At 43.5% G+C, this 24,061-nt stretch overlaps 1 protein-coding gene across 5 annotated transcripts in view; it reads right to left on the minus strand.

Annotated features, from left to right (window-relative positions):
* Positions 1-376: 376 nt before the first annotated feature.
* PRAM1 (PML-RARA regulated adaptor molecule 1) overlaps positions 377-24,061 on the minus strand; it is a 126,217-nt gene continuing 102,532 nt past the window's right edge. For 4 of the 5 annotated variants that reach the window (XM_033957356.1, XM_033957355.1, XM_033957359.1 and 1 more), the window contains 8 exons: positions 22,907-22,940; positions 14,429-14,463; positions 11,854-11,917; positions 9,895-9,994; positions 7,739-7,901; positions 6,109-6,142; positions 5,370-5,404; positions 377-679 (listed from right to left, as the gene is read on the minus strand). In XM_033957356.1, the coding sequence (XP_033813247.1) occupies positions 5,371-5,404; positions 6,109-6,142; positions 7,739-7,901; positions 9,895-9,994; positions 11,854-11,917; positions 14,429-14,463; positions 22,907-22,940 (464 nt within the window). In that variant the 3' untranslated portion in view covers positions 377-679; position 5,370. The remainder of the gene's footprint in view (positions 680-5,369; positions 5,405-6,108; positions 6,143-7,738; positions 7,902-9,894; positions 9,995-11,853; positions 11,918-14,428; positions 14,464-22,906; positions 22,941-24,061) is intronic. The other variant, XM_033957357.1, reaches the window with a different exon arrangement.

Below are 24,061 nucleotides of genomic sequence, written 5' to 3' on the forward strand. Positions count from 1 at the left end.
CTAGATCTCTCACATTCACACTGTCTCTATTATACATTATCTGCATCTCAAACTTGATATGTGAACCCTTGTGTCCTCCTTGTTCTTTCCTTTCTCCTTCACTAGAGGGCACAGTACCCAGGGGCATTACCTTGAGGTCGCATTTGGTTCCTTCCTCATTTCCTCCTACCAGATATGCTTCTTAATCAAATGTTCCTGTTCTTCACAGTGCACTCAACTCATCCCTATTTTCCCCCACTCATAGATAGAACCCTAATCCTTGTTTGACTATCCTTGACCACGACTACAGGAACCTTTTTTTCCCCTGCTGCCCCATCTCCAGCAACCCCCCTCCCCTCCAGCCCCAAACAGTTAATCAGGACCATCCAGACAGCTCTTTTATGAAATAAAAGTTTAAAGAGATCACAGAATAAAATATAAAATGGACTGAATATTTTTAAAAAAGTGGTGTTATAAATACAGGGCTTGTATTGGAATAAGACTTTCTGAAACTGAGCTTGCTGCTGAGTGTTGTGAATTGAGTGTCACTGCGTAAGGCATGCCATTCATATTTTGTTGTCCACATGCCCAGCTAATGTGCTGCATGCATCTTGGTTCTCCCAATAGACAGTATTCTAGTCATGGCCCCCACTGGACTTCTGGCTGGCTGTGCAAAATTTGTGACAATTGTTGCTCCCTGCTGAAAAGGAAGAGAGCTATGGTCAATAATTCTGAGCATATAGTATCTGAAAGTCCACAGACAGCATCATTGCTGGATAATTCTTATGCTGCTCCAATAAAACATTAGCACAATCTACAAAGCATCCAAGGGTCCCATAGTTAGCTGCTGGTGATCAGGGTTTTGCTGACTACTGCCAGCGTTATTCCTGGAAATTCAGTGCTAGCCATAGAGACTGACAGGGGAAACCATTCCCGTGTCATTCTTTAAGGAGAGAGGGAAGAATCAGAGTATGAATGGGCACAGCCACTGACCCTCATAAGCCTTGCATTGAAGAACGTTGGTATAGAAGGACTGAGGTTAAGATAGACACTAACAAAGATAGACAAAGAAATGGGAGACTTCGTTCACCAGGCGCTACAAAGCCAAGAAGAAACCGATAACGTGGAAGACATGTGGTCGACTTTGAAAGCAACCATACAAGAAGCAACAATCCGCTATGTAAAATCAGTAAGTAAACGGCGAAGGAACAATAAGCCACAGTGGTTTACTGCGGAGATCTCAGACCTGATCAAGGAGAAGAAAAAAGCATTCATCTCTTACAAACAATCAGGGAAGCAGGACTCTAGAGCAGACTACCTGGCCAAATCAAAAGCTGTCAAAATAGCAGTCAGGGAGGCTAAATTCCTCATGGAGGAGTCTCTAGCAAAGAACATCCAGAAGGGAGATAAATCCTTCTTCAGGCATATCAGTGATAGAAGAAAAAACTCAGGCGGGATTGTACGTCTTAGGAAACCAGATGGAGACTATGTGGAAAAGGATTCGGAAAAAGCCCAACTATTAAATGAATACTTCTGCTCAGTCTTCACCCGAGAAGCGCCAGGGCTCGGCCCTCAGCTACAGACAAGGGTTGGCTCAGTTGACCCGTTTAGTAACTTTGAGTTTACGCCCAGCAGTGTCTACGGTGAGCTGTCAAAGCTCAAGGTAAACAAAGCAATGGGGCCGGACAACCTGCACCCCAGGGTGCTTAGGGAGCTGAGTGATGTCTTGGCGGAGCCACTGTCCGCGCTCTTCAACCTCTCCCTTAGTACAGGCAGCGTCCCGTTGGACTGGAGGACGGCTAACATCATTCCACTCCACAAGAAAGGCTCAAAGATGGAGGCAGCAAACTACAGACCAGTGAGTCTAACATCGATAGTGAGCAAACTAATGGAAACTCTAATCAAACACCAATTAGATAAGATCCTGGATGAGGAGAATCTACGGGATCCCCGACAACATGGATTTACTAAGGGGAGATCCTGCCAATCCAACCTGATCAGCTTCTTTGACTGGGTAACGGGGAAGCTGGATATTGGGGAGTCCCTGGACATCATGTACCTGGACTTTAGCAAAGCATTCGATAGCGTACCACACCGCAGGTTACTGAGCAAGATGAGTTCTATAGGATTAGGTAACACATTGACGAAATGGGTTGGGAGCTGGCTTGGAGGTAGGCTCCAAAGGGTGGTGGTGAACGGCACCCCCTCCGAAATGACGGAGGTGATTAGTGGAGTACCACAGGGCTCAGTCTTGGGCCCAATCCTATTCAACATCTTTATAAGAGACTTGGCAGAAGGGCTTCGAGGTAAAATAACATTATTCGCCGATGACGCCAAACTGAGTAATGTAGTGGGCAAATGCACAACAGACGAAGATTCAGTGCCCGACAACATGATGCATGACCTACTCCTACTGGAGCGATGGTCTAGGACATGGCAACTAAACTTCAATGCCAAAAAATGCAAAGTTATGCACCTGGGCAGCCAGAATCCATGCAAGTCTTATACCCTTAATGGCGAGATCCTAGCAAAAACGGTAGCAGAACGAGACTTGGGGGTAATCGTCAGTGAGGACATGAAGTCTGCCAATCAAGTAGAGCAGACTTCGTCCAAGGCAAGACAAATCATGGGCTGCATACGAAGGGGTTTCGTCAGTCGTAAGGCGGAAGTCATTATGCCATTGTATAGATCCATGGTGAGGCCCCACCTGGAGTACTGTGTGCAATTCTGGAGGCCGCATTATCGCAAGGATGTGCTGAGACTGGAGTCGGTGCAAAGAATGGCCACCCGGATGGTCTCGGGACTCAAGGATCTTCCATATGAAGAACGACTTGACAAATTACAGCTATACTCGCTCGAGGAGCGCAGAGAGAGGGGAGACATGATCGAGACGTTCAAGTATCTTACGGGCCGCATCGAGGCGGAGGAAGATATCTTCTTTTTCAAGGGTCCCACGACAACAAGAGGGCATCCGTTGAAAATCAGGGGCGGGAAACTACGAGGTGACACCAGGAAATTCTTTTTCACTGAAAGAGTGGTTGATCTCTGGAATAATCTTCCACTACAGGTGATTGAGGCCAGCAGCGTGCCTGATTTTAAGGCCAAATGGGATCGGCACATGGGATCTATTCACAGGGCAAAGGTAGGGGAGGGACATTAAGGTGGGCAGACTAGATGGGCCGTGGGCCCTTATCTGCCGTCTATTTCTATGTTTCTATGTTTAACAAATGACATGGGATGGTTTCCTGCTGTTATCCACGGGAATGGGGACAAATTCTGTCCCTGTGTAGCTACCATGGCTGGACTCTGGCATTGAATTTCCAGATATATGTGGCTGGCAAAAACCTACCTCCCCCCCCCCCCCCGCCCTTTATGAAGCTGCGCTAGAGGATTTTAGCGCAAGCCAATGAGGTAAGTATTCATAGGAATTCTATGAGCATTGGAACACTTACCGCGCCAGTAAAAAACCTCTAGCACAGCTTCATAAGAGGGGCCCATAGCCAGTTAAGTGTGATATTCTGTACTTGACTAGCTATGGCAAATTGCATAAAGATAGGGCTGATTTTTATGTGATCATATTTATGCGATAACTTTGGCTGGTTAAGCATAGAATATTGGCACTTAACTGGCAAAGTGCTGACTCTACCCCGGAACACCCCCAAAATAGCTAGTTTCATGTAGAGCGCTAACAGGACACTTCCAGCAGCACTGAGAAAACCAAACTAATTCTGTAACATTGCAACAATAAACAGGCAGAGTAAAGGGGCCTTGTGGCCTTTGTCTATTGTTAGAGGCTCAGTTTTTATTATGGCCATAAACAACTTCTTTCCAAAAGTGGCAAATTTGTGACTCAGATTGGAACTATCAGGCAAACCAATCCAGATACTGAATTTGCCACACATTCAGGAATTGGGACTTCTATACCACCTTTTTTGTAGTTTGCAACCACACTCAAAGTAGTATACATGCAGTAATACTTATGAACCAGGGCCCTGCCTCTCCCTTCTTGTGCCAACGCGCCCCTTCTTCCTGTCCCAACGCTCCCCTCCTCCTCCCTTCCATGTCCCAACATGCCTCTCATCGTCTTTCCCTCTGTTCTGCATCCCAAATTCATGCCTCCCTCTCTCTCACAGGTGTTTACCTCATCTGGCCGGCTGAGGCTCTCTCCTCCCAGGGGTACTTTTCTTGACAAAGCTGCAAGCAGTGACTCCTGCACGCGGCCCGCTGACCCAGAAGCCTTCCCTCTAACATCAGAGGGAAGGCTTCCGGGTCAGCCGCGAGCCACGTGCAGGAGCTGCTGCTTGTGGCTTTGCAAAAAGAAGTGCGACTGGGAGGAGGGAGCCTCAGCTGGCCAGAGGAAATAAACACACGCAGGAGGGAATGAGGGAGGCACAAATTTGGGATGCAGAATGGAGGGAAAAAAGACCAGGGCTGCAATGGGACACGGAAGGGAGAAGTAGGGTTGTGTTGGGACACAGAAGGATGGGAGAGAGCACAAACTTCGGACGAAGCAAGGAAGAAAGGAGGAAGAAGGCATGAACTTGGGACACAGAATGGAGGGAAGCATGAACTTGGAACATAGGATAGAACAATGGAGGGAGGGAGGGAATGAAATGCTGAGGTGGGGAGGGAATAGAAAGGAAGAATTGTTAGGCATGGGTCTGAGTGAGAGGAAAGAGATGATGCACTTGGGAAACTGAAGAAAGCGGAAAATTGTTGAGCATAGGGAGGGAGCAAAAAAGATTGGACATGGTGGGAGAGGTGTGAGGTACAGATGAATGGGGAAGAGAGATGAGAGGGAGAAATGTTGGATGTGGTGGTGGACAGAGAACAGTGGGATGGAAGAAGAACAAAAGTAAGTGTAAACTTCCTATCTTTTCTTTCTATTTAAACTACAGTACTTTATTTTGAGGACTATTTCTTTAATGTTTTTATAGACTTGTGTACTGTATAGGATCCAAGTTACATACAAATTCAACTTAGGAACAGAACTTGCTCTTAACCTGGTTACTGCCTGTACATACAGGCACTTCAAGCATTTTCTCTGTTCTGGTGGGCTGACAATCTATCTAGTGAAGGATTATGTGACTTGCCCAAGATCACAGGGAGCAGTGGTGGGGTGCTGAGGCTATAGCTCTAATCACTATACCACACTCTCATCTCAAAAGGATTCATTACCAGGGGCTGCCAAAAGGGAATGAGGGAACCATGTGCAAAGCCTCATTTGCATAAATCAGTACAGGCTGAAAAGTAGAGCCAAAAAGAGGGGCCATAACAAAAACCAATCACTCAATAGCAGGGTTGCCCTGCTCAGGGCCATTTCAGAAGCTCTATGATCATTTTAATAAACCTTGAAATTGCTTTATGAAAGAAAATAAACGTATACATACCTCAGTTGTCAACATCGTCATAAATGTCCAGTTCCCTGAAATTGCAGTGAATAAGCTCATTAATAAGGCCTGCCAAGTTTATGTAAAAATGCAAATTAATTTTTTTCTTAACCTGCATTCATCATGTAATCACATCAGAAGAATACAATATGAGGGCAATTTTCATAGGAAATACAATAGCTTCCTGCCATGGCTCTACCTGTGTAGCTAGAGCTGGTGCTATTCTGGGATGAGGGCTTATCTCCCACGATGTTACAAGAGGTACCAAAAGCTATTCAACATAAAGAGCCACCTTTGGACAGGGCCACACCATGCTGATGGGAACTGGAAAGCAGAACCTATGGGGCTCATAACAACAAAACAAAACAAAAAGTCCAAAAAGGGGCCTACATCGGGACTTGAATAATCAAAAAGCCAGATCGTCCAAGTACCGAATCAAAGCCGGTTTTAGATGTATCTAAAATCAGCTAAGGCCTTTCCTCTGCTTCTAAACACCTAGAGTGAAAAGAGGTGTTTTTAGAGGAAGAGAAAGGGCGGGAGGTGGGCTGACCTAGACTTAGTCGTACAGCAAGTATAATCAAAACCTTGAACAGGTTACCTAGTCGGAACTTATACGTTTTGACTTGGAATTCTATGAGCGTCAGAACAGTGTTGGAAAATATAGCGCCCTGGGCCATGGTAGAAACCTCTACCGTGGCTTAGTAAAAGAGGAGGGCAAGTTTGTTAAGATCATACTTACAATTGTAACAGGTAGTTCTTCCGTACATATCCATCTGGAGTTTAAAGAGAGAGAGAAAGAAAGCTTTTATTTTATTAAATAAAGTCTACAGCAGCAAGAAGATTTTAGATAGTTGTCTACGATGAAGTTCAGAATGGCAAAATAAATGATCTGATAACAATAGAGACCATTTTTGTTGATGTACTGTGCTGAATTGCCTAGTATTTATTTATTTAATTTATTCATTTATTCGTGCTCCTAAGGGAGCTCAGAACGGTTTGCATGAATTTATTCAGGAACTCAAGCATTTTCCCAGTCTGTCCTGGCAGGCTCGCAATCTATCTAATATACCTGGGGCAATGGGGGGATTAAGTGGCTGGCCCAGGGTCACAAGGAGCAGCGTTTGAACCCACATCCTCAGGGTACTGAGGCTGTAGCTTTAATCACTGCGCCAAACCTATCAAAATGCAGGCTTCCTTAAGAGAAACCTACACATCCCAAATGAGCTCAGAATAGGATTTTAAATTTTCCTTAGTTATCTTGTATGGTAATCTGTTGGCTGAGATAATATTCAAATGTGAAGGATGTAGGGGTCTGGGAACGGGTTGCTGTGGGGGAGGGGGAAAAGAAAGGGATGGGGTTGCTAGTTTTTTTACTTGTAGTTTTGGTCTAAATCAGTGTCTCTCAAACTGCGTGCTGCGGCACAGTGGTGTTCCCCGAAGAGATTCCAGGTGTGTCACGAGAGATTTCAGAATTTTACTTTATTTTGAAAAATTCCCTTCATAAGTATACACTAGGGGCCTGTTTTACAAATCCGCGCTAGCGGCTGCAGCGCGGTAACGGCCCTGAAGCCCATAGAGATTTAAAGGGCTTCAGGGCTGTTGCCGCGCGGCAGCTGCTAACAAAGCTTTGTAAAACAGGTCCTAGAACAGATGACATATATGTCCATGTTATGAGTGCATAAGGATACAACTGTCCAGACAAGCATCATTCTTTGAAGTGATTTGTCCTTGAAAACTAACAGCAAGTAATTTCATTTTTATTTTTTATGCAGTAGTTATCCTAACTTTAGCAAACAAAGCAATCAGGGCTTTATTACCATTTATTATTGGATCTTCTTATCTTTATGAACTTGGATTTTCAGCTCTGACAGAAATTAAATAAAGAAACAAACACGACCGCAGGTGGTGGATGATGAAATGCGTGTTTGCTTGTTGACCATCAAGCATTTTTAGTTAATTTGAACTCAAAAATAAGCACATCCATCGCATTGATTAGCAATTCTATCTAATTTAGTTTCCCTGATGTTATAATTATCCATATATAGCTTAAAGAATTTTTAAAAATAACTCTCACATTTAATTTTTTGTTGGTTTTGCAATTTTATAATTTCAATTATAATATGCCTTGAAAAACATTTGCTCCATTTAGTGTGCAGGAGCTAAAAAAAGTTTGAGACACACTGCACTAGACTAACACAGCTACCACTTTGAAAGTCTTCATCAATCATGTTTTTTAAGAAACAAATTTCAGTGTGTTAAAATCCCTTTACACATATTCCCTTAGTGCTGCTTGTAGTAATAAGCTCCCTGAGTTCTGCTTAGAGTTTGAGTCCCACAATTCCATTAGAATCTGTTCATTTTATACTTACATTTCCCTTGAGCGTTGCGACAAATGACCTTATCTTTGCTTTTAATATGAATTACATCTAGAAGTTCCCCTCCACTGATCGGAAGATCCTTTCCGCTTCCTTTCTTAACACCAACACTTGGAGTAACCATCATCCGTGTCACAACCTTTATTTCTCCTTCAAACTGAAATACCAAGGACACAATTAAGCACTCTACCATACCCAACAAAAGCTACCTTAACATTTCAGTATGTTTAGGGATAGCAAGATAGGAGATATAGAGAGAATCAAAATGGAGGTAGGAAGATTTTTGCTCTTTCTCTGTAACATGATAGATCCTCTTTTCATAATTAGATATGTCAGACCAGCAAGGCTTTTTGCTATCTGGCTGATAATGATTGGCAATTGATCATATGTATGGGTTGGATGGAAGATGATACCATCCAGAGAAGCAGTGGGCTGAAGCAAAGAATAAACAAGATTAGCTGAGTCGAGGTGACCTAGACCTGTGCAGATTGTGCAGGAGTTCTGGGGACAAAGAAAAAGGGAGTTGACACGATTTACCCAATCATAAGTTGAGGTGGGAAAGGGTGACTGATGCTGGCTGATGGTGATTGGCTAGTATTGTGTGCTCAGCAGTCTACCCTCTGTGAGCTTGGACACAGAACATGAGCCCAGAAGACACCCATCACATGGCCTAAATTAATGCATAAAAGCTGTTGAGAGAGGAAGAGGGGTTTGGCTGGAGAAGTTTGATCCTGATTTGGGACCCCTTCCTGTTTTTGCAGGATTCTAAGTTGTTACAGAGAAAGACTTGGTTATCGTATGGGTTTCCATTGATTATATATATATACATTTAGTTGTAGTTGAAGGAAGAAACTGATTCATTTAGGGAATAGATAGACATAGAATCAAGAGGTAGGGTTTAGAGAAGAGGTTTACTGCAATTTAAGTTGTGATTTATTTGTAAAGCCTCCAGTGATACAGATTCTTGATGTATAAAACATTTTCCTTTGTAACTGTCAAACTTATTTCTTTCAATAAACCAACTTAATTATTTAATCTTATTTTGGGTCTCAATTGTTAGATTTGGTTGAGCTTCTGGGTCAAAATATACATGTACTTTTAAAAAATCAACCCATTGGGCTTTGAGATACTCTGGCAGGATACCCCCTTGCCAGGCAGGTTTTCAGGGTATCCATAATGAATTTGCATAAACTTGATTTGCATACACTGCCACCATTATATGCAAATTTCTTTCATGCATATTCATTGTGGATATCCTGAAAACCTGACTGGCAAGGGGAAACACTATTACAGAAGGAGGCAGCCTCATTTACATTACATTACATTACATTAGGGATTTCTATTCCGCCTGTGCCTTGCAGTTCTAGGCGGATTACAATATAGAAGATATCTGGGCAATTCCAGTAGAATTACATTACAGGATAAGAGTAAGTTACAGGAACAGTAAAGAATTATGATACTTCAATTTCACAGAAGATAATACATATCACAGAAGATAATACATATCACAGAAGATAATACATGTCAACTGAATCAATTTACAGACTTGTGTAGCGTAGTAGTAGGGAGGAGGGGCAAAACAGCAGTGGAGAGAGTGCCAGGGTTGATGGCCTGAAGATTCCTAAATGTAGAGGAGATCAGCCGGGGCTAGGGGGGAGGTGATGGATTGTTAAAGTTATCAGATGATGGTCAGCGAGGGGAAGGACTGCCGTGGAGAAATTTGTTTTAGAGCAGTTGGAGAAGAAAACAAGATCAAGGCAATGGTCATTCTGGTGGGAAGAGGAGGTGGAGCACAACTGAAGATCAAATGAGGATGTTAGGGTTAGAAACCTAGAAGTGTTAGAGTATGAGGGGTTGTTAATATGAAGATTGAAATCACCAAGGATGAGGGAGGGAGATGAATGTTCAAGAAAGAGGGAAAGCCAGGAGTCAAAGTCAGTGAGAATGAAGTCAAGAATGAAGAGTGGGCTTATCAGGGGGTCGGTAAATGACAGCTATGTGGAGGAGTAGAGATGCAAAAAGACAGACAGAATGGACTTCAAAGGAAGAGAAGCGGTGAGACTGAGATGGATTAAGGGGTTGAAGGAAGGAAGCATTTCACATATTGCTGTACCAACCACCATTTTCTAGTGGTCATTTTTCTTACATACCTTAAACTTCTTTCTGAAATCCTTTTCTTCTTTTTCAGCTTTTATTGTGTTCTTCTCATTCTTGGCTTTTAATGCCAATTCCTGTGCCTCATTGGACATACTAAACAGCACAATAATATACAGTAAATGAGACAATTACTATGAGTAGTAGTAATGCTTTTGTATCTCAACACAATAACTCACTGCTAAAGAGAATAAAGGCTCATTAACTGACACCTCACCTACCTCTCTTGACACCATTAGCTCTACATAGGGTTATCAGATGTCCAGGAAGCCCAAATAAATCCTCTTTTTGAGGACTCTCCAGGTGCCTGGATGGACTTTCCAAAACCCAGCAATTGGTACGGGTTTTGGCAAGCCCTGAGCTCTGGCCACATCTGGAGGGCCTCTGAGCATACGCAGATGATGTCATGCGCATCCGCGAATGCTCAGAGTCCCTCCAGATGCGTATCGGAGGTCGGGACATAAAAGACAAGGCTTTGTGGGGGTGGGGTTGGGGGCAGAACTGGGCAGGGCTGACATAGAACTTGGTGGCCCTGGGGGCGGAATGGGGCAGGGCCATGCGTCCAGGATTTTATATCACTAAATACAGTTGACTCCGCTTAAGTGCAGGCCCTTCGGACCGGTTTGCCATGTGCGCTTAAACAGAGCATGCGCTTAATTGGAGTACCATGTGAAGAGAGTCGAGCACCGTCATTTTTCTCGTGAGATCAGCAGCTCGGGGGCAGGATTCCGTGCTTGCATCGATCACTGCCATCACATATCTTAGGATGAGTGACCTGTAATCACGTTTGAAGTTTGGGATTATCCCTTGGTTTTTGTTGCTTTCATATTCAACAGGCAGGCACCTTGAAGCCAACAGCTTCGCTATGTTTGAAAGCGGTGTATAGGTCTCTGTCGCTTTAATTGGGAGACCATACTGTAGTTCATCTGTGTGAGCAACTGCAGAAGGACCTGGAGTACACAATTCTCAGGGGTCAGGCCCTTCCAATTTTTGTATACTGTAATAACAATGCCTAAGCGGCGTCTGAAATCAGTATGGTGAACACATTCAGCCAAAGACAATGATTTTTGTCCACGCAACGCCTCAGTGCAGTTCCGAAAGTTCGAACACATGGCTAGGCCTAGACTGCTGTTCCGAAACCAGATTGTGTGCTTATCAGAATTGCAAATATCAAGAGTTTATGTCCATTGACTTTAATGTAAAAAAAAAACCTGGGACCGTGGTGGTCAGGTGCGGATAACCAGAGCATGCGCTTATCTGACATGCACTTAGGTGGAGTCGACTGTATGATAACCCTAGCTCTACATCCAGAGTAATAACCATCAAACTACACCATATCTATCACTCTTAGTTATTATTCTGGATGTAGAGCTAAAGGTGTAGGTTGATGGTTATTACCCTGGATATAGAGATGATGGTATAATGACTCTTGATACCATTAGCTATTTCCCACTAAATATCCACGGATAGGCATGGTTTCTGGCTTGTTAAATAGTTTTGAATACTAGGAGGCATGTGCCTGTATGATCATTAATGTGACCAGTTTATTCTGTAGTATCAAGTATATTTTCATTATTAGGGAAAATAGTTTATTGAAATCTATTCTTTTTAAAAAAAATTTTGCCCAGCAATTTCCTCCTACTCCTTTGGGCTTCCAGCACAATCAGAACCTACCCCAATTGGGGTGCAGTGCCATGAGAATTTATTTGTGGCTGGAATATTCTTCCTCATTTGTGTTTTCTTTCCCCTTTCCTGTCTTTTACCCAGACATTGCTGTGACAGTTGTCTGGCTCAGAGTTACAAGCTGTGGCTTCCTCTGGAACTTGGCATAACTGCATTCTTGAGCCAGCCAGCAGATGTCGCTATTCAGCAATAGCTGAAATTCTGCCCCTCCAACATCCCCAGCAGCAATACATGTCTGAAGTAGTCAAGATAGAACTTAAGTAGTTTATTACCGTGGTTTGGGAGGCAGTGGGGGCTGGGAATTCATAATTAATCCTATGTCATCGTATAATTCATCTGCAGAATGACATTTAAAGAAACACAGAAGCTGGTTAGAATTGAGGTTTATCTAATGACCTACAGTGCAGGCAAAGGGGTTTTGTTCTCATATCTCTGGATTACAATGTACAGAGTGCAATGGGATCCATAATGAGTAAGCATTTAATTTGGTCTCCTCTTGAATCTTCGCAGCACTGACTCAGTCTAGTTAATTTATGCGAGGGTTATTTTTCTAATGTTCTTTTTCAAATGTCTCTAGTGTCACTGTTACTGTTGTTATTATCAATAATTACAGGGTTTTTTTATATTTGTATTTGATATACAATGGGGCCCATAATCAAAAAACATAGATGTCTATAAAGCATCCTAAATCAGCACTTGGACGTCCTAATTGCCAGAACGTCCAAGTGCCGATAATCAAAAGCATCTTTCTGTACGTCTAGCGAGGTGTTCATTCAGAGCATGAGATAAGCATTGGGTAAAGGTGTGTTATGGGTGGGCTTTGGGCAGTCTCAAGGGTGGGTTAGATATGGACGTCTTGCTGCGAATCATCAAACATTTTGCAAGACATCCTGGATAGAACTTATTCGTTTGGAACTAGACCTGTTTTAGAAGGGTCTAAGTGCCACAAAGGTGCCCACATTGACCAGATGACCACTGCATGCATCAAGGTAAGACACCACCACACTCCCCCTGTCTCCAGAACATCAGCAACTGGTATAAGAAAGCCTAGTAGAACTGCACATAGATGTCTTAAGTAGCCTGGTGGGTGGGCTAGTGAATCATAGAGACGAGTAGCAAGTCCCATAAGCCATTCAAACCACTACATTTGTGGTGGACAATGTGAGCCCCTCCCCCAAACCCTACTCTACTGCCATATAGGTGCAGTGGTTCTCTGATCACTTTGGATATCTTCTGGGCACTTAGACCTGTTTTTAGGTCACCTAAATCACAACGTATAAGTTTCGTCCAGGCAGTCTTGTCAAACTTGATTATCCCTACTGTACGACTAAGTCTAAGTCAGCCTACATCCTGCCCACATCCCGCCCTAACCACTCCTTCAAAAATACCCCTTTCAGCTCTGGGCACATAGTGGGATTCAGAGGCCTACAAAGTCTCTGGATAGGTCTAGAAACCAGTTTTGATTATCAGCACTTTGATGACCTGTCTTTTAGGTCATCCAAGTGCCGATTTGGGCGGGTTTGCAGACGTATTTCTGTTCTGATTATGAGCCCCAAAATGTCTAACTGCAAGTTTATATGCCTCTAGAATAGTTTTCAACCCTCTCCTTGAGACACACTTAGCCAGTCAGGTTGTCAGGACTACCATATGAATATGTATGAGATAAATTTGCATATATGCTGGATAGCCTCTGCATGCAAAGTCATATATTTTCCTTATGGTAACCCTGAAAACCCGATTGGATTGATATGCCTCCAGAAGAGGATTGAGAACCATTGCTCTCTAGAACACCCAATCTTTCTTGAACATCTAACGTCAACTGGTCTTCTCTGCTTAGATACTTACAGTCAGATGTTGCAAAGGGTTGAGCCAACTAATTTTAGGAGTTAGCCAACTAAACCTCTACTTTGGATATCTCCTCTTTCCAGAAGTTACATGTAGGAATCTAGTTCCACTAAATTTAGCTTCCTAAAAAATGGGTACCTAGGGACACAAGAGAGTGGAGGGAAGATAACTGGCTACAACTGATTTTCAGTTATCAGTCAGCCAACTTGGCCAGTCAGGAGGGTGTGGGCTTCTCTCCTGCCGATTTTGAAGAGCAAGGTACGGGGGTGTTAGGTGATGTGGGGACGCTGTTGCCTGAAGTTGGATGGTGTCCGCTGATGTGGTTGGGGTGTTGCCTGAAGTCGGGGGGTGTCCGCTGATTTGTGTGGGGGGGGGGGGGGTTGTCTGTGCTATACTGTATTAACAGACCAAAATCTGGCCAGCCTGGATGGGCCATTTGGCCTTTATCTGCCATCATGTTTCTAAGTTTCTGTTTCTATCTTTGATTTTCTAAATGCAATAAAGACCCCCAGCCCTATTCCAATACTTATGATATCTGCTCTCTCTCACCTGCCTGATCATATTTAAAACATTTACCGGTATTTCTGTGTAGCTCCTATAGTAAGATTTGTCCTGGTAGCAGAAGATGATACGCTTATGTACATCTCTGGCTGTTGGGGGGGGGGGAATGGAATCAGCTCATATAACTAAATAAAGATGACTGGAGTTTGTTGAGCAACACTGTTAAAGTTGAAACACACTGATGTCGTGACCTGTCTCCATCCCACACTGTGGGGGGGTCACCAAGACTCCTTTTTGACTGGGATGTCAGCACTTTAAGGACTGTTTGAGCAATGTTTCTATTTAGGCCAGTGGTTCTGGAAGTCAAAGCTTCAAAAATTGGTCACAGTGCAAGCCCTGAGCACTCTTCTTGGAGCTCACAGGTGTGTGTTAGAATGCTCTGCTATGCCTGTCTGTTTTGTTTTCAACACAATATATAGCATCACATTGTCTTATACATACCATGAATGCCAACGTCATCGTAGATTTCCCGCTCTCTGAAATAGTAAGCAACATTTAATTTCATGTTTGACCTCAATTTTTTTATTTTTTCCTTCTGTTAAAATACAACTCATGTTTATTTACAAGACAGACTATTAACCAAGTGCCAATAAGTTGCTGTTTAATAGAAAATGGACCTTCACATGGGCTGAGGGTGGCCTGTGCTGGATCCCATTTTGGTATACTGATGCCATCTTTATAACAGGTGTCATTATTTTATTCCTCTGCCTCCTCATCGGTACCAGCCACTGGAGGGCTACAGTGTCATAAGGCTTTATTCAGAACGAGTCAGATTTCCCCTATTTTGTAACTATCAGTACTGAGCTACTCACAATACAGTTCAGTTGTGTCTCCTGTCAATTACTCTGCATTCTTTTATGATCAAGTAATGATTTACTTTCTTCACATGTTGTAGTCAGGACTATGTTTCATTATGATAGTTGAAATTATTTGCATATCTTCAGTCTGTGCTCGCCATTACAGCAACTATTAACCACTTTGTAGTATGTGATAAACAAGTTGAGATATCAAATATACAGAACAGCAAAACTGACCTTCCTTGACCTAACCAGAGACGAACTAGAGCTTCTAGGATACATTGTGCAATCAGGCGTCTATCCGGTTATCTCCCACTGGCTAGGTGATGCCGAAAAAGACTGCATGATCCATTTATTGCTGGGATAGTCCAGAGGTGGACTCTGGGTGGAACTATCCATTTGATGCTGGGGTAGTCCAGAGTATGGGTGGGGCAGAGATTTATCCCATTAACAGTGATTTTCAATCCTCTAATCAGGTTAAGTGCCTGGTTAAAATTAAGATAGTATAAATCAGAGCTACTAAGTTACCCATTCCAGGAGAGAGACTTTTTGGCCATTCCTGGATTTCTGCCAACCTCATTTTGGTACATTGTGGGACCTTCAGCACTGCTTCCAATAGATAAAATCATGGATTGCAAATACTATACTGCTCTTGGATGTAAGTTTAAAACTAGGACCAGCCAAAAAGTATCCATCCTGGAATGGGTAACTTGGTAGCTCTGATAAAGGCTGTCCTAATTTTATTGAAGCAGTTATCCAGGAACCAGTCTGAATATCAGCCAGCACTCAGATAATAACTACATATAAGGTTGCCAGATTTCCTCTTTGAAAAAAAAGAGGACACCCGGCCCCCACCCCATTCTGCCTCCACCTATTCTTCCCCCAGCCCTGCCCCCACAAAAACCTTCCCAAGCTCGAAGGTCACATTTGGAAGCCTCTGTGCATGCATGGACTTCGATGCAATTACATCACACGCATGTGCGCATATGTATGACATCATCATGGTGATGGGAACGCATGCGCAAAAAAGCTTCTAGCTGCAGCCTCCGAACTCAGGACTTCCAAAATTCGGACAAACTGCCAGGTTTTGGAAATCCCTCCGGGTGCCCAGACAATCCTTTATAAAGGGGATATGTCCGGGTTTTCCGGGACGTCTGGTAATCCTAACTACAGATCATTCAGAATACAGCTATTAAATTAATCTCCAGACAACGCAAATTCGATCATGTCACTCTGATCCTTAAGGCTGCCCAGTGGCTCCCAATTGCTCATCATATTACCTATAAGATCTCCCTTGTTTTCAAGATCCTTAATGTAGAAACAACATTTTACTTTTTCAGAAAATTAACCCCTTACTGTCCCTCTGGAGCACTTAGACCTCACAACAAAACTGTCCTTTCACTAGATTTTCTTCACTAGATTTTTTTCACTATAAGGCCTCAAACTATGGAATATACTCCTCTCAGGCTCCAGACATCTTTGGAAAAATTTAAAGCTGAACTCAAAATATTTATTTTCTCAGATGCTTATTCACGACTTCTTCCTTTCCCTCTCTCAGTCACGACTGCACTCATGTGAGTAGCCTTAATGCAGAACCCATCCTTTTTTTTTCTTTTCATCTCCGCTATTTTTTTGAATTTTATACTTCTACCCTTTTCCCTCACTGTCTTTGTCTATATCATTAATAACTAGTCTGTAAGTCGCCTAGAGATTTCCTTGATAGGCGGAATATTAAGTCCTAGAATAAATTTGGAAACTTCCAGTGGCCAGGTAAGAGCCAGATATTTAGTGTGGTTATCCAGATTAGGCCCAACACTGAATATCTGGTCAAATTCTGCCTGTGGCATTCAGCACCTTAAAAATCACTGACTGCCATGGGCTGAATATCAGTCCAATTTTTCATCCTACTGTTATATAGCGATTATGGGGCTCATAATCGAAAGAGAAAAACATCCAAAAACCGGCCTAAGTCGGCACTTGGACGAATATTTCTCAAAAACATCCAAGCACCGAAAATAAAAATGGGTTTTGGACGTATTTCTAAACGACCTAGGCCTTCATAGTGCCGCTCAACGTCCAAAGCTAAATGGGGCTTTTCGGGAGGCGTGTCGAGGGTGGGAGTTGGGTGGGTTGTGGGCCGGCTTAGACTTAGACGTACAGCATGCATACAGATCGACGGAACTTGGAAGTTGTGACTTAGACCATGTAAAAATGGTCTAAGTCATAAAAACCCACCTAAACTCACCAGATAAGCACTGAAAACATATAATACAGACCCACACACACTACCCCAGTGATCGCCAACCCCCCCCCACCCCCATAAAAATTTTATTCACAACTTTAAATTTCAGCCTCCAGACCATCATCACCTGGCAACCAGGTATAGGAAAGCCTAGTCGTCCAGCACAGAGGCAGCTTAAGTCATCTTGGGGGTGGGTTAGGGACCCATAGAGAGGAGGACCCATGCCCATAAGCCTCTGTAATCACTGCATTGATACTTAAACATGTGCACTGCCCTATAAACCCCCAAAACCCTTTTTTACTGGCATATAAGTGGCTCCTGCAGCCATAAGGGCTATTGGGGTGGTAGATAAGTGGGTCTAGGGGATTCTGGAGGTGGTTTGGGGGGCTCACCATCACCTATAAGGGAGCTGTAGTGAGGAGACACTATGGCACCCTTTTTGTGAAGTTCACAGCAGTGCTCTGTAAGGTACCCCACTATTTAGGTGCCATGTCTGGGTGTTCAGTCCATCACTTTGCAGACCACTCCCATGTCCAACAGGGCTTGTTCTAGGCGTTTTGGACTTGGACGGAAAGTTGGACGGAAATGTGGTATAAAGATGGACGATTTAGCGGCTTGGACGATCAGATCAGCAGGACGTATAATTAGATGATTTTCGAAAGTAAAAAAAAAGTTGGATGTATCTTTCAAAAATGTGTCTTAGGTTCTTTTTAACTTTGGACGACTTGCGAGATGGACGTAAACGGACTTAGACGTCCCTTTCAATTATGCCCCTCCATGTCTTTATTTACTCGATTACATTGGTTGCCAATTCAAAAAAAAAAATTAGATTTAAAGTGCTTATTTTTACATTTCATACGCTACATACTGGATTACCAATATTTATCAGCTTACATTATTTTATATACACCATTGCGCCTTCTTTGACCAATTGATTCAAATTGATTGGTTCTTCCAAATCCTAAGCAAGCTCATTATGAAACGGCTAGAAATTCCTTTTTCTATATTCTGGTTCCTTTATGGTGGAATAATCTTCCAGGAAACAGAAGAACAATCTTTTGAATACTGTAAGACTTTATTGAAAACATACCTTTTTACGATGTTATAAGTTTTGATAATGGTCACTGGTTACCCTTAAAGACAGCAGCAATATTTTTAACAATAGGATGAATGGATGAATATTTATGTTCAAATGATTTTTATTATTTTAACCAGAACATACAAATAGAAGTTGCATACAAATCCAAAAAATAACAGTGCAAGCTCACCCCTCCCCTCTCATCCCTCCCTTCCCTCCCCACCCCAAAAGTCCAATGCCACAACCATGGCTGAAAGTGTAAGATAGTCCTAACAATTCAAGAGTCTACTGAGAGCATATGGTGTGAGGTCCTGCCAGAAGCATTCCCAGGTCTGACAGAATTTGTGGCCCGGTCCACGATCTAAATCTCCCACTAGTCTCCGCTCCAGCGTCGCATGAACAATCATCAACACTCTCCATTGAGCGTAGGAAGGGGGATATCGGGACAGCCAGTTAGTAAGAATTGCTTTCTTCCCCATCAAAAGCACTTTAGTGACAAAAGCTGACATTCCTTTGGGTTTGGACGCAGCTATATTATAATGTTCAAATAAAGCTTTCAGTTGTGGGAGCCAACGCCTCCGCCAAAGCTGCGTAATATAGTGCCCTAAATGTCGTCAGAACTGTTGAATTTTGGGGCAATTCCAAAGCATATGCCCCAATGAAGCGTGAGCTTGAGCACATTTCGGGCAAGAGTGAGTTGTAGTAATCCCCATCCGGGCTGCCCGTTCCAGCGGGATATAGAGTCTCAAAACAATTTTTAACTGCATTTCCCAGTGGACAATATTAGGAGACACCTTCTGAATATTTTTCAGCGTCCTCTTTAGCTGTTGGGCCGTTAGCGTGCAGTGCAAGTCCTCAGCCCATGTTGCCGCTAAGATGGCCAAATTGGGGCCAGAGTGCCCATCCCGGATCCCCACTATGTGAAATCGAAGCGGAATCCGCTGTTGTGCAGAAAGGGAATGGATGAATATTTATATGTGCGATTTTATTATTGCTGATGGACATAAGAATGGATGGATAACTAAGGCCCTTCTTTATAAAGCCAAGCTAGCATTTTTAGCACTGGCCGTGGCAGTAAGAACTCTAATGCTCATAGGAATTTTATAAACATCAGAGTTCTTACCGCTGGGGCCGGCGCTGAAAACAGGGGTTAGTCTTAAGAGGATCAAGATGACGTCGGGAGTGGACACCTGAACAAGCTGTTCTGCTTGTTTCACCTGGAGCCGCATTGTGAGTTTTCTTCCCAGTAGCGATATGGGGAAGAGAAAGGGAGTTCCCCGCTTTGCCTCTCCAGTGGTTGAGTCCCCTCAACGGCTGATCCAGACGACGTTAACGAGCGTCTTTGCTCGTTTGGGTGAGGTGACCCAAACTACTTTGGGAGGAAGCCCGGAATCTTCGGGGGACCTCAGCGCAGAGAGCCGGGCTTCGTTAAGTCCTGAGCAGAGGCTGGTTCCTCCCCAACCCGGAAGTGATCCAGTGCAGGGAATGTCTAGAGTCCGGCGGCCCCGAGAGGGAGAGTTCGACCTCAGCATAGGAGGGACATCCCTACTAAGCCCTTCGGAAGAAGGAGGAGATTAGAACCATCAGAAATCTCCCTGCACTATAGAGGAAGAAGTGAGAGGTGCTTCAGGAGGGAACATTATCAACTTTGGGGAGATGAAGAAACCAGATAAAATAGATATGGAGGCGCTGTGGCAGGCCATATCAGTCATGGATTCCAATCTTAAACTGAGTTTATCTACTATTAAAACAGACTATGGAACTGTCTTTTCCAAGGTGGAACAGGGGGTACTTCTTACTAATTTGAGTGAAAAGTTGGAGGAACAAGAAAATAATTTGAATGAAGTAAAGAAGGTACAAATGGAATTGGTTGAATAGAGATCTTATTTTTCTCGTAGGATGGAGAATTTTGAAAATCAACTAAGGAAAAATAACTTAAGATTTTTGAACTTTTCAAAGTGCCCTATTATATCACCAGTTGAGATGGCTAGAAAATATTTCCGTGAAACCTTAGCCATTCCACCAGAAAATTTACCTCCAATTGTTAGAGCTTATTATTTGAATATAAAGACGCCACAAGGGGAATCCACTCCTACAAAATTTCCAGTACATAAAGCAGTGGACATGAACTTGTCTTCATTCCTGGAAAATTCCCTTGAGGTTGTCACTCATAGAACTACCATGCTGTTAACTCTGGCCTTGGAGAGTGATAGGGAATTTATTCTTCATTTGTATTTTCGTCATATAAATGATAAGTTTTCAGGCTCTAATGTTTGAGTTTTTCCAGATCTAGCTCAGAAAACCCAGAGACGTAGGAAAGAGTTCTTTCCTTGAGGCCAAGAACTCTTGCTTTGGGGGCTACATTTCTTGTTAAATTTCCTGCAATGTGTTATGTATCTTATCAAGATAAGAATTTTCTTTTCTTTGAGCCTAAACAATTTTTAGAATTTATTGGATCAAAAGACAGGTTGGTAACCATGTCTAGCGATGTTTGACCTACCAGCTGCTTGTAATTCGGAAATCTAATGCCGTGACCTTAATTCATTTTGTTACTTCTCCTTGGAAGTTTATTTTTTTTCTTGATCCTCATTTTTGTGGACTAAATAAGAGATAGTCAATGTTTTCTTTATAAATTTTATTGAATATAATTTCTGGATCTGTAGCATCGTGTAAAAGCAATGCTTGTATTTAAAAATTGAAAATCTTATAAATAAATAAAACAGGGGTTAGTTGTTTACTTTCCTATATATTATTGGTGTTCTTTTCATTTCTTTTTTATTGTTTTAACATTGCAAGCCACCTAGGTTCTTGGATGTTACAGGCGAGATATCAAATAAATAAATAAATAATAATAATAACATCAGAGTTTGGGGGCAGACTGGGATTCAAACCTTGACTTTCCTAGGTCTCAGCTTATTGCTCTAGTAGCTAGCAAATGCATGCAAACTCTCTGACTCAATCACTCAGTGAGCGATTGAGTCGGTGCAGAGCCCTGACAGTAATGACAGGAGAAGCAGCCTCCTGTCACTGCTGTCAGGGCTTCTGTCAGGAGACCTTTTCTTCATTTTCTTTTTTTTTAATGGTACACATGTTTTGTATGTATTACATATGTAAAATATCTGCCCAGTATAACAAAAAGCCTACTGACAACGCCCCCTCCCTCCCCCAGCCCAAAAAACTTGTAGGAGGGATTGCCCACTCCCTTCTGCCATCGGCCCACTCTCCCTGTCGAACTTCCCCTGACCCCCCCCTCCGCCTGCATTCCGAACTTATGGCAGGAGGGATGCCCACTCCCCCCTTCTCAGAACTTCCCCTCAAACCCCCCGCCCGCCTACCGAACTTAAGGCAGGAGAGATGCCAACTCGCTCCTGCTGTCGGGCCCCCCATGGTCGGGTCAGGTCTTTCTCTCCTCCCTGCCCCACAGCCGCCATCATCCCCCCCTCCTCCCCATCCCCCATACCTTTAAGTTGGAAGCAGGAGGGGTGCTCAGTCCTCCTGCTCCTCTGGCCTCCTCCAGCGCAAAGCGGGCCTTAGGCTCCACCCCGGTGCATCATGTGATGCACGGGGAGGGGCCTAAGGCCCTGATTGGTTCAGGCACCTTGGGCTCCTGCCTTTGGAGGGGCCTGAGGCGCCTGTACCAATCACGGACTTCCTTATGGAGGAGCCTAAGGAAGTCCCTGATTGGCCATTGTTTTGGCAGACCTGTCAAAAAACTAGCAGACCCATCGGTAACACAGTTACCGACAGGTCTAAGCAGTCAGGTTTTAGGATTGTAAAACCTGATGCAAATAGCCAAGCAAATGTTAGTGAATCAATTGCTTGGCTATTTTGCATGGGGTTTTACTCATTTGCATGGGTTGGATCAGAAAATACGCAGTGTGCCGTAGGTTTAGCAACAATCACTGACTTTAGTGAATTGGGGCCCAAGTCTTTTCCTTCATGCTAGAAGCTGTCTTAGAGATAACAAAAGTGATGTCCTCATAGGATAATGTACAAGGCAAAGTTTAGTAAAGGGAGACAGATGCACAAAGAGAGCCATAAAACCTAATAGCTAATTTGAAAGAACTGGTCCAAGAGCTATACAGGACCATTTCTTATATCCCCCCCCCCCAGAGAGGCAGTTACAACCTTAAAAACAAAAGGCATTGCATTTTTATTTGCGTCTGCTACTTTTGTTTCAAAATGTATTTGCAGAAAAAGGTCTGTGGGTACTTTGTCTTCAAGGTAGTACTCAAAGCAAGTGGAGGCGTGGCCTCGTGGATAGGGCTGTAGCCTCAGCACTCTGAGGTTGCAGGTTCAGGCTCAGCACTGCTCCTTGTGGCCCTGAACAAGCCACTTAACAGTTCATTGCCCCAGGTTAGGGTTACCAGATTTTACCTCTGTAAGATCTGGATCCATTGCCACGCCCCCCAGGCCCGCCCAGTTCTACCCAGCCCCACCCCCATTACGCCCAAGTCAGGCCCTGTTCCGCCCCAGCCTCGCCCCCCCTCAACCTGTTCTCGTCCTCGGGACCATGTCGGGAGGGCACCTGCGCATGTATGGATGCAGCACAATGATGTCTTCAAGGGGTTCAAATCCTGCTGCTACTTGTGATTTTTGGCAATTCACTTAACCCTCCATTGCATTTGCTACTAAATTAGACCATAAGCCCTCCAGAGATAGGAAAATGTCTGGTACACCTGAATGAAACTTGCCTTGAACTACTACCAAAAAGATGTGCGCTGAATAGAAAAAGTACTATTTAAAAATAAACTTTCCCAAATTTCGTAGTGCAGCACAGATAGTTACACTCAAATACTTACATTTGTAACAGAAATCTTTTTGGCACGTAACCATCTGAAAAAAAGGAACTATAGTTACCATGGAAACATAGCAATAACTATCTCAGCATCTCTATCAAATTGTACTTGACGACCCCACATACCTTGACTTCAGAAAAAACTCAAAACTCACTTATTCCACGGACAGAACCCCTAACTCACCCTCTTACTTCTTCAACTCCCATCAATACACGTGAACCTCCACCTTCCCCTATTATTGTACCCACCAAACCAATTAACTTCAATGATCGGTATTTCCTGTAAATAAAATTTTACCTTCCTATTGCACACTATTGTATATTCCTGTCAACTTCAATGACCTGTACATTCCTAAAATGTTAATTCCAATGTTTTCATCGTTTATAATCTTAATTAATTGCTGTGAACCGCCTAGAACTCTCTGGGTATGGCGGTATACAAAACAAAGTTGTTATTATTATTATTATCAGACACCCTATGGAAAAAGAGCTGGAACGGTGTCTGCATTGCTGTCGAACAACCTATGGCAACGTAACAGTCTGGCCATCACTTTCAGACAATTCAGGCAAACAAGAAGGAAAATGTAAGGAGAGCTCGAGTTGCAAACCAGGAGTGGAGGGATAATAAGGCATTGCTTATAGGTGGTAGACCAGGACCGTTGTAGGACCAGCATTAGATACTGGGATCCAGAAAAAGAAATCAAGGAGTGGCCTAGCCACTGCCCCCATGTCCGTGAGATCACCCAGGTTTTTCTAAGTGGCCTCTTCTAATACAAATGTCTCCTCCCTAAGGCCAGCCCTGCTGGTGTGGTAGCATGGAGAGGAATAGCAGGTGACAAGGATGATACAAACTCTTGCTGAAAACAGGGACAGAAAACGGCAGTAGCTGAAGAAGTCTTGTGGGCAGTGATGTAGTAAGGGGGGAGCAGACCGCCCCGGGTGCAATCTTGGCGGGGGGTACTGGACCACTCCTTCCCCGCCACACATGCACCTTCACTTCCCACCACCACCATTGCGAGCAGCAGCTCCAACCTGTTGCTCACGCTGACCTCGGCATTCCCCTCTGACATTATGTCTGGGTCCCACGACTAGGAAGCGACAGAAACATGATGGCAGATAAAGGTCAAATGACCCATCTAGTCTGCCCATCCACACTAAC

The sequence above is a fragment of the Geotrypetes seraphini genome, chromosome 8 (genome assembly GCF_902459505.1).
Source record: "Geotrypetes seraphini chromosome 8, aGeoSer1.1, whole genome shotgun sequence".
Taxonomy (NCBI): Eukaryota; Metazoa; Chordata; class Amphibia; order Gymnophiona; family Dermophiidae; genus Geotrypetes; species Geotrypetes seraphini.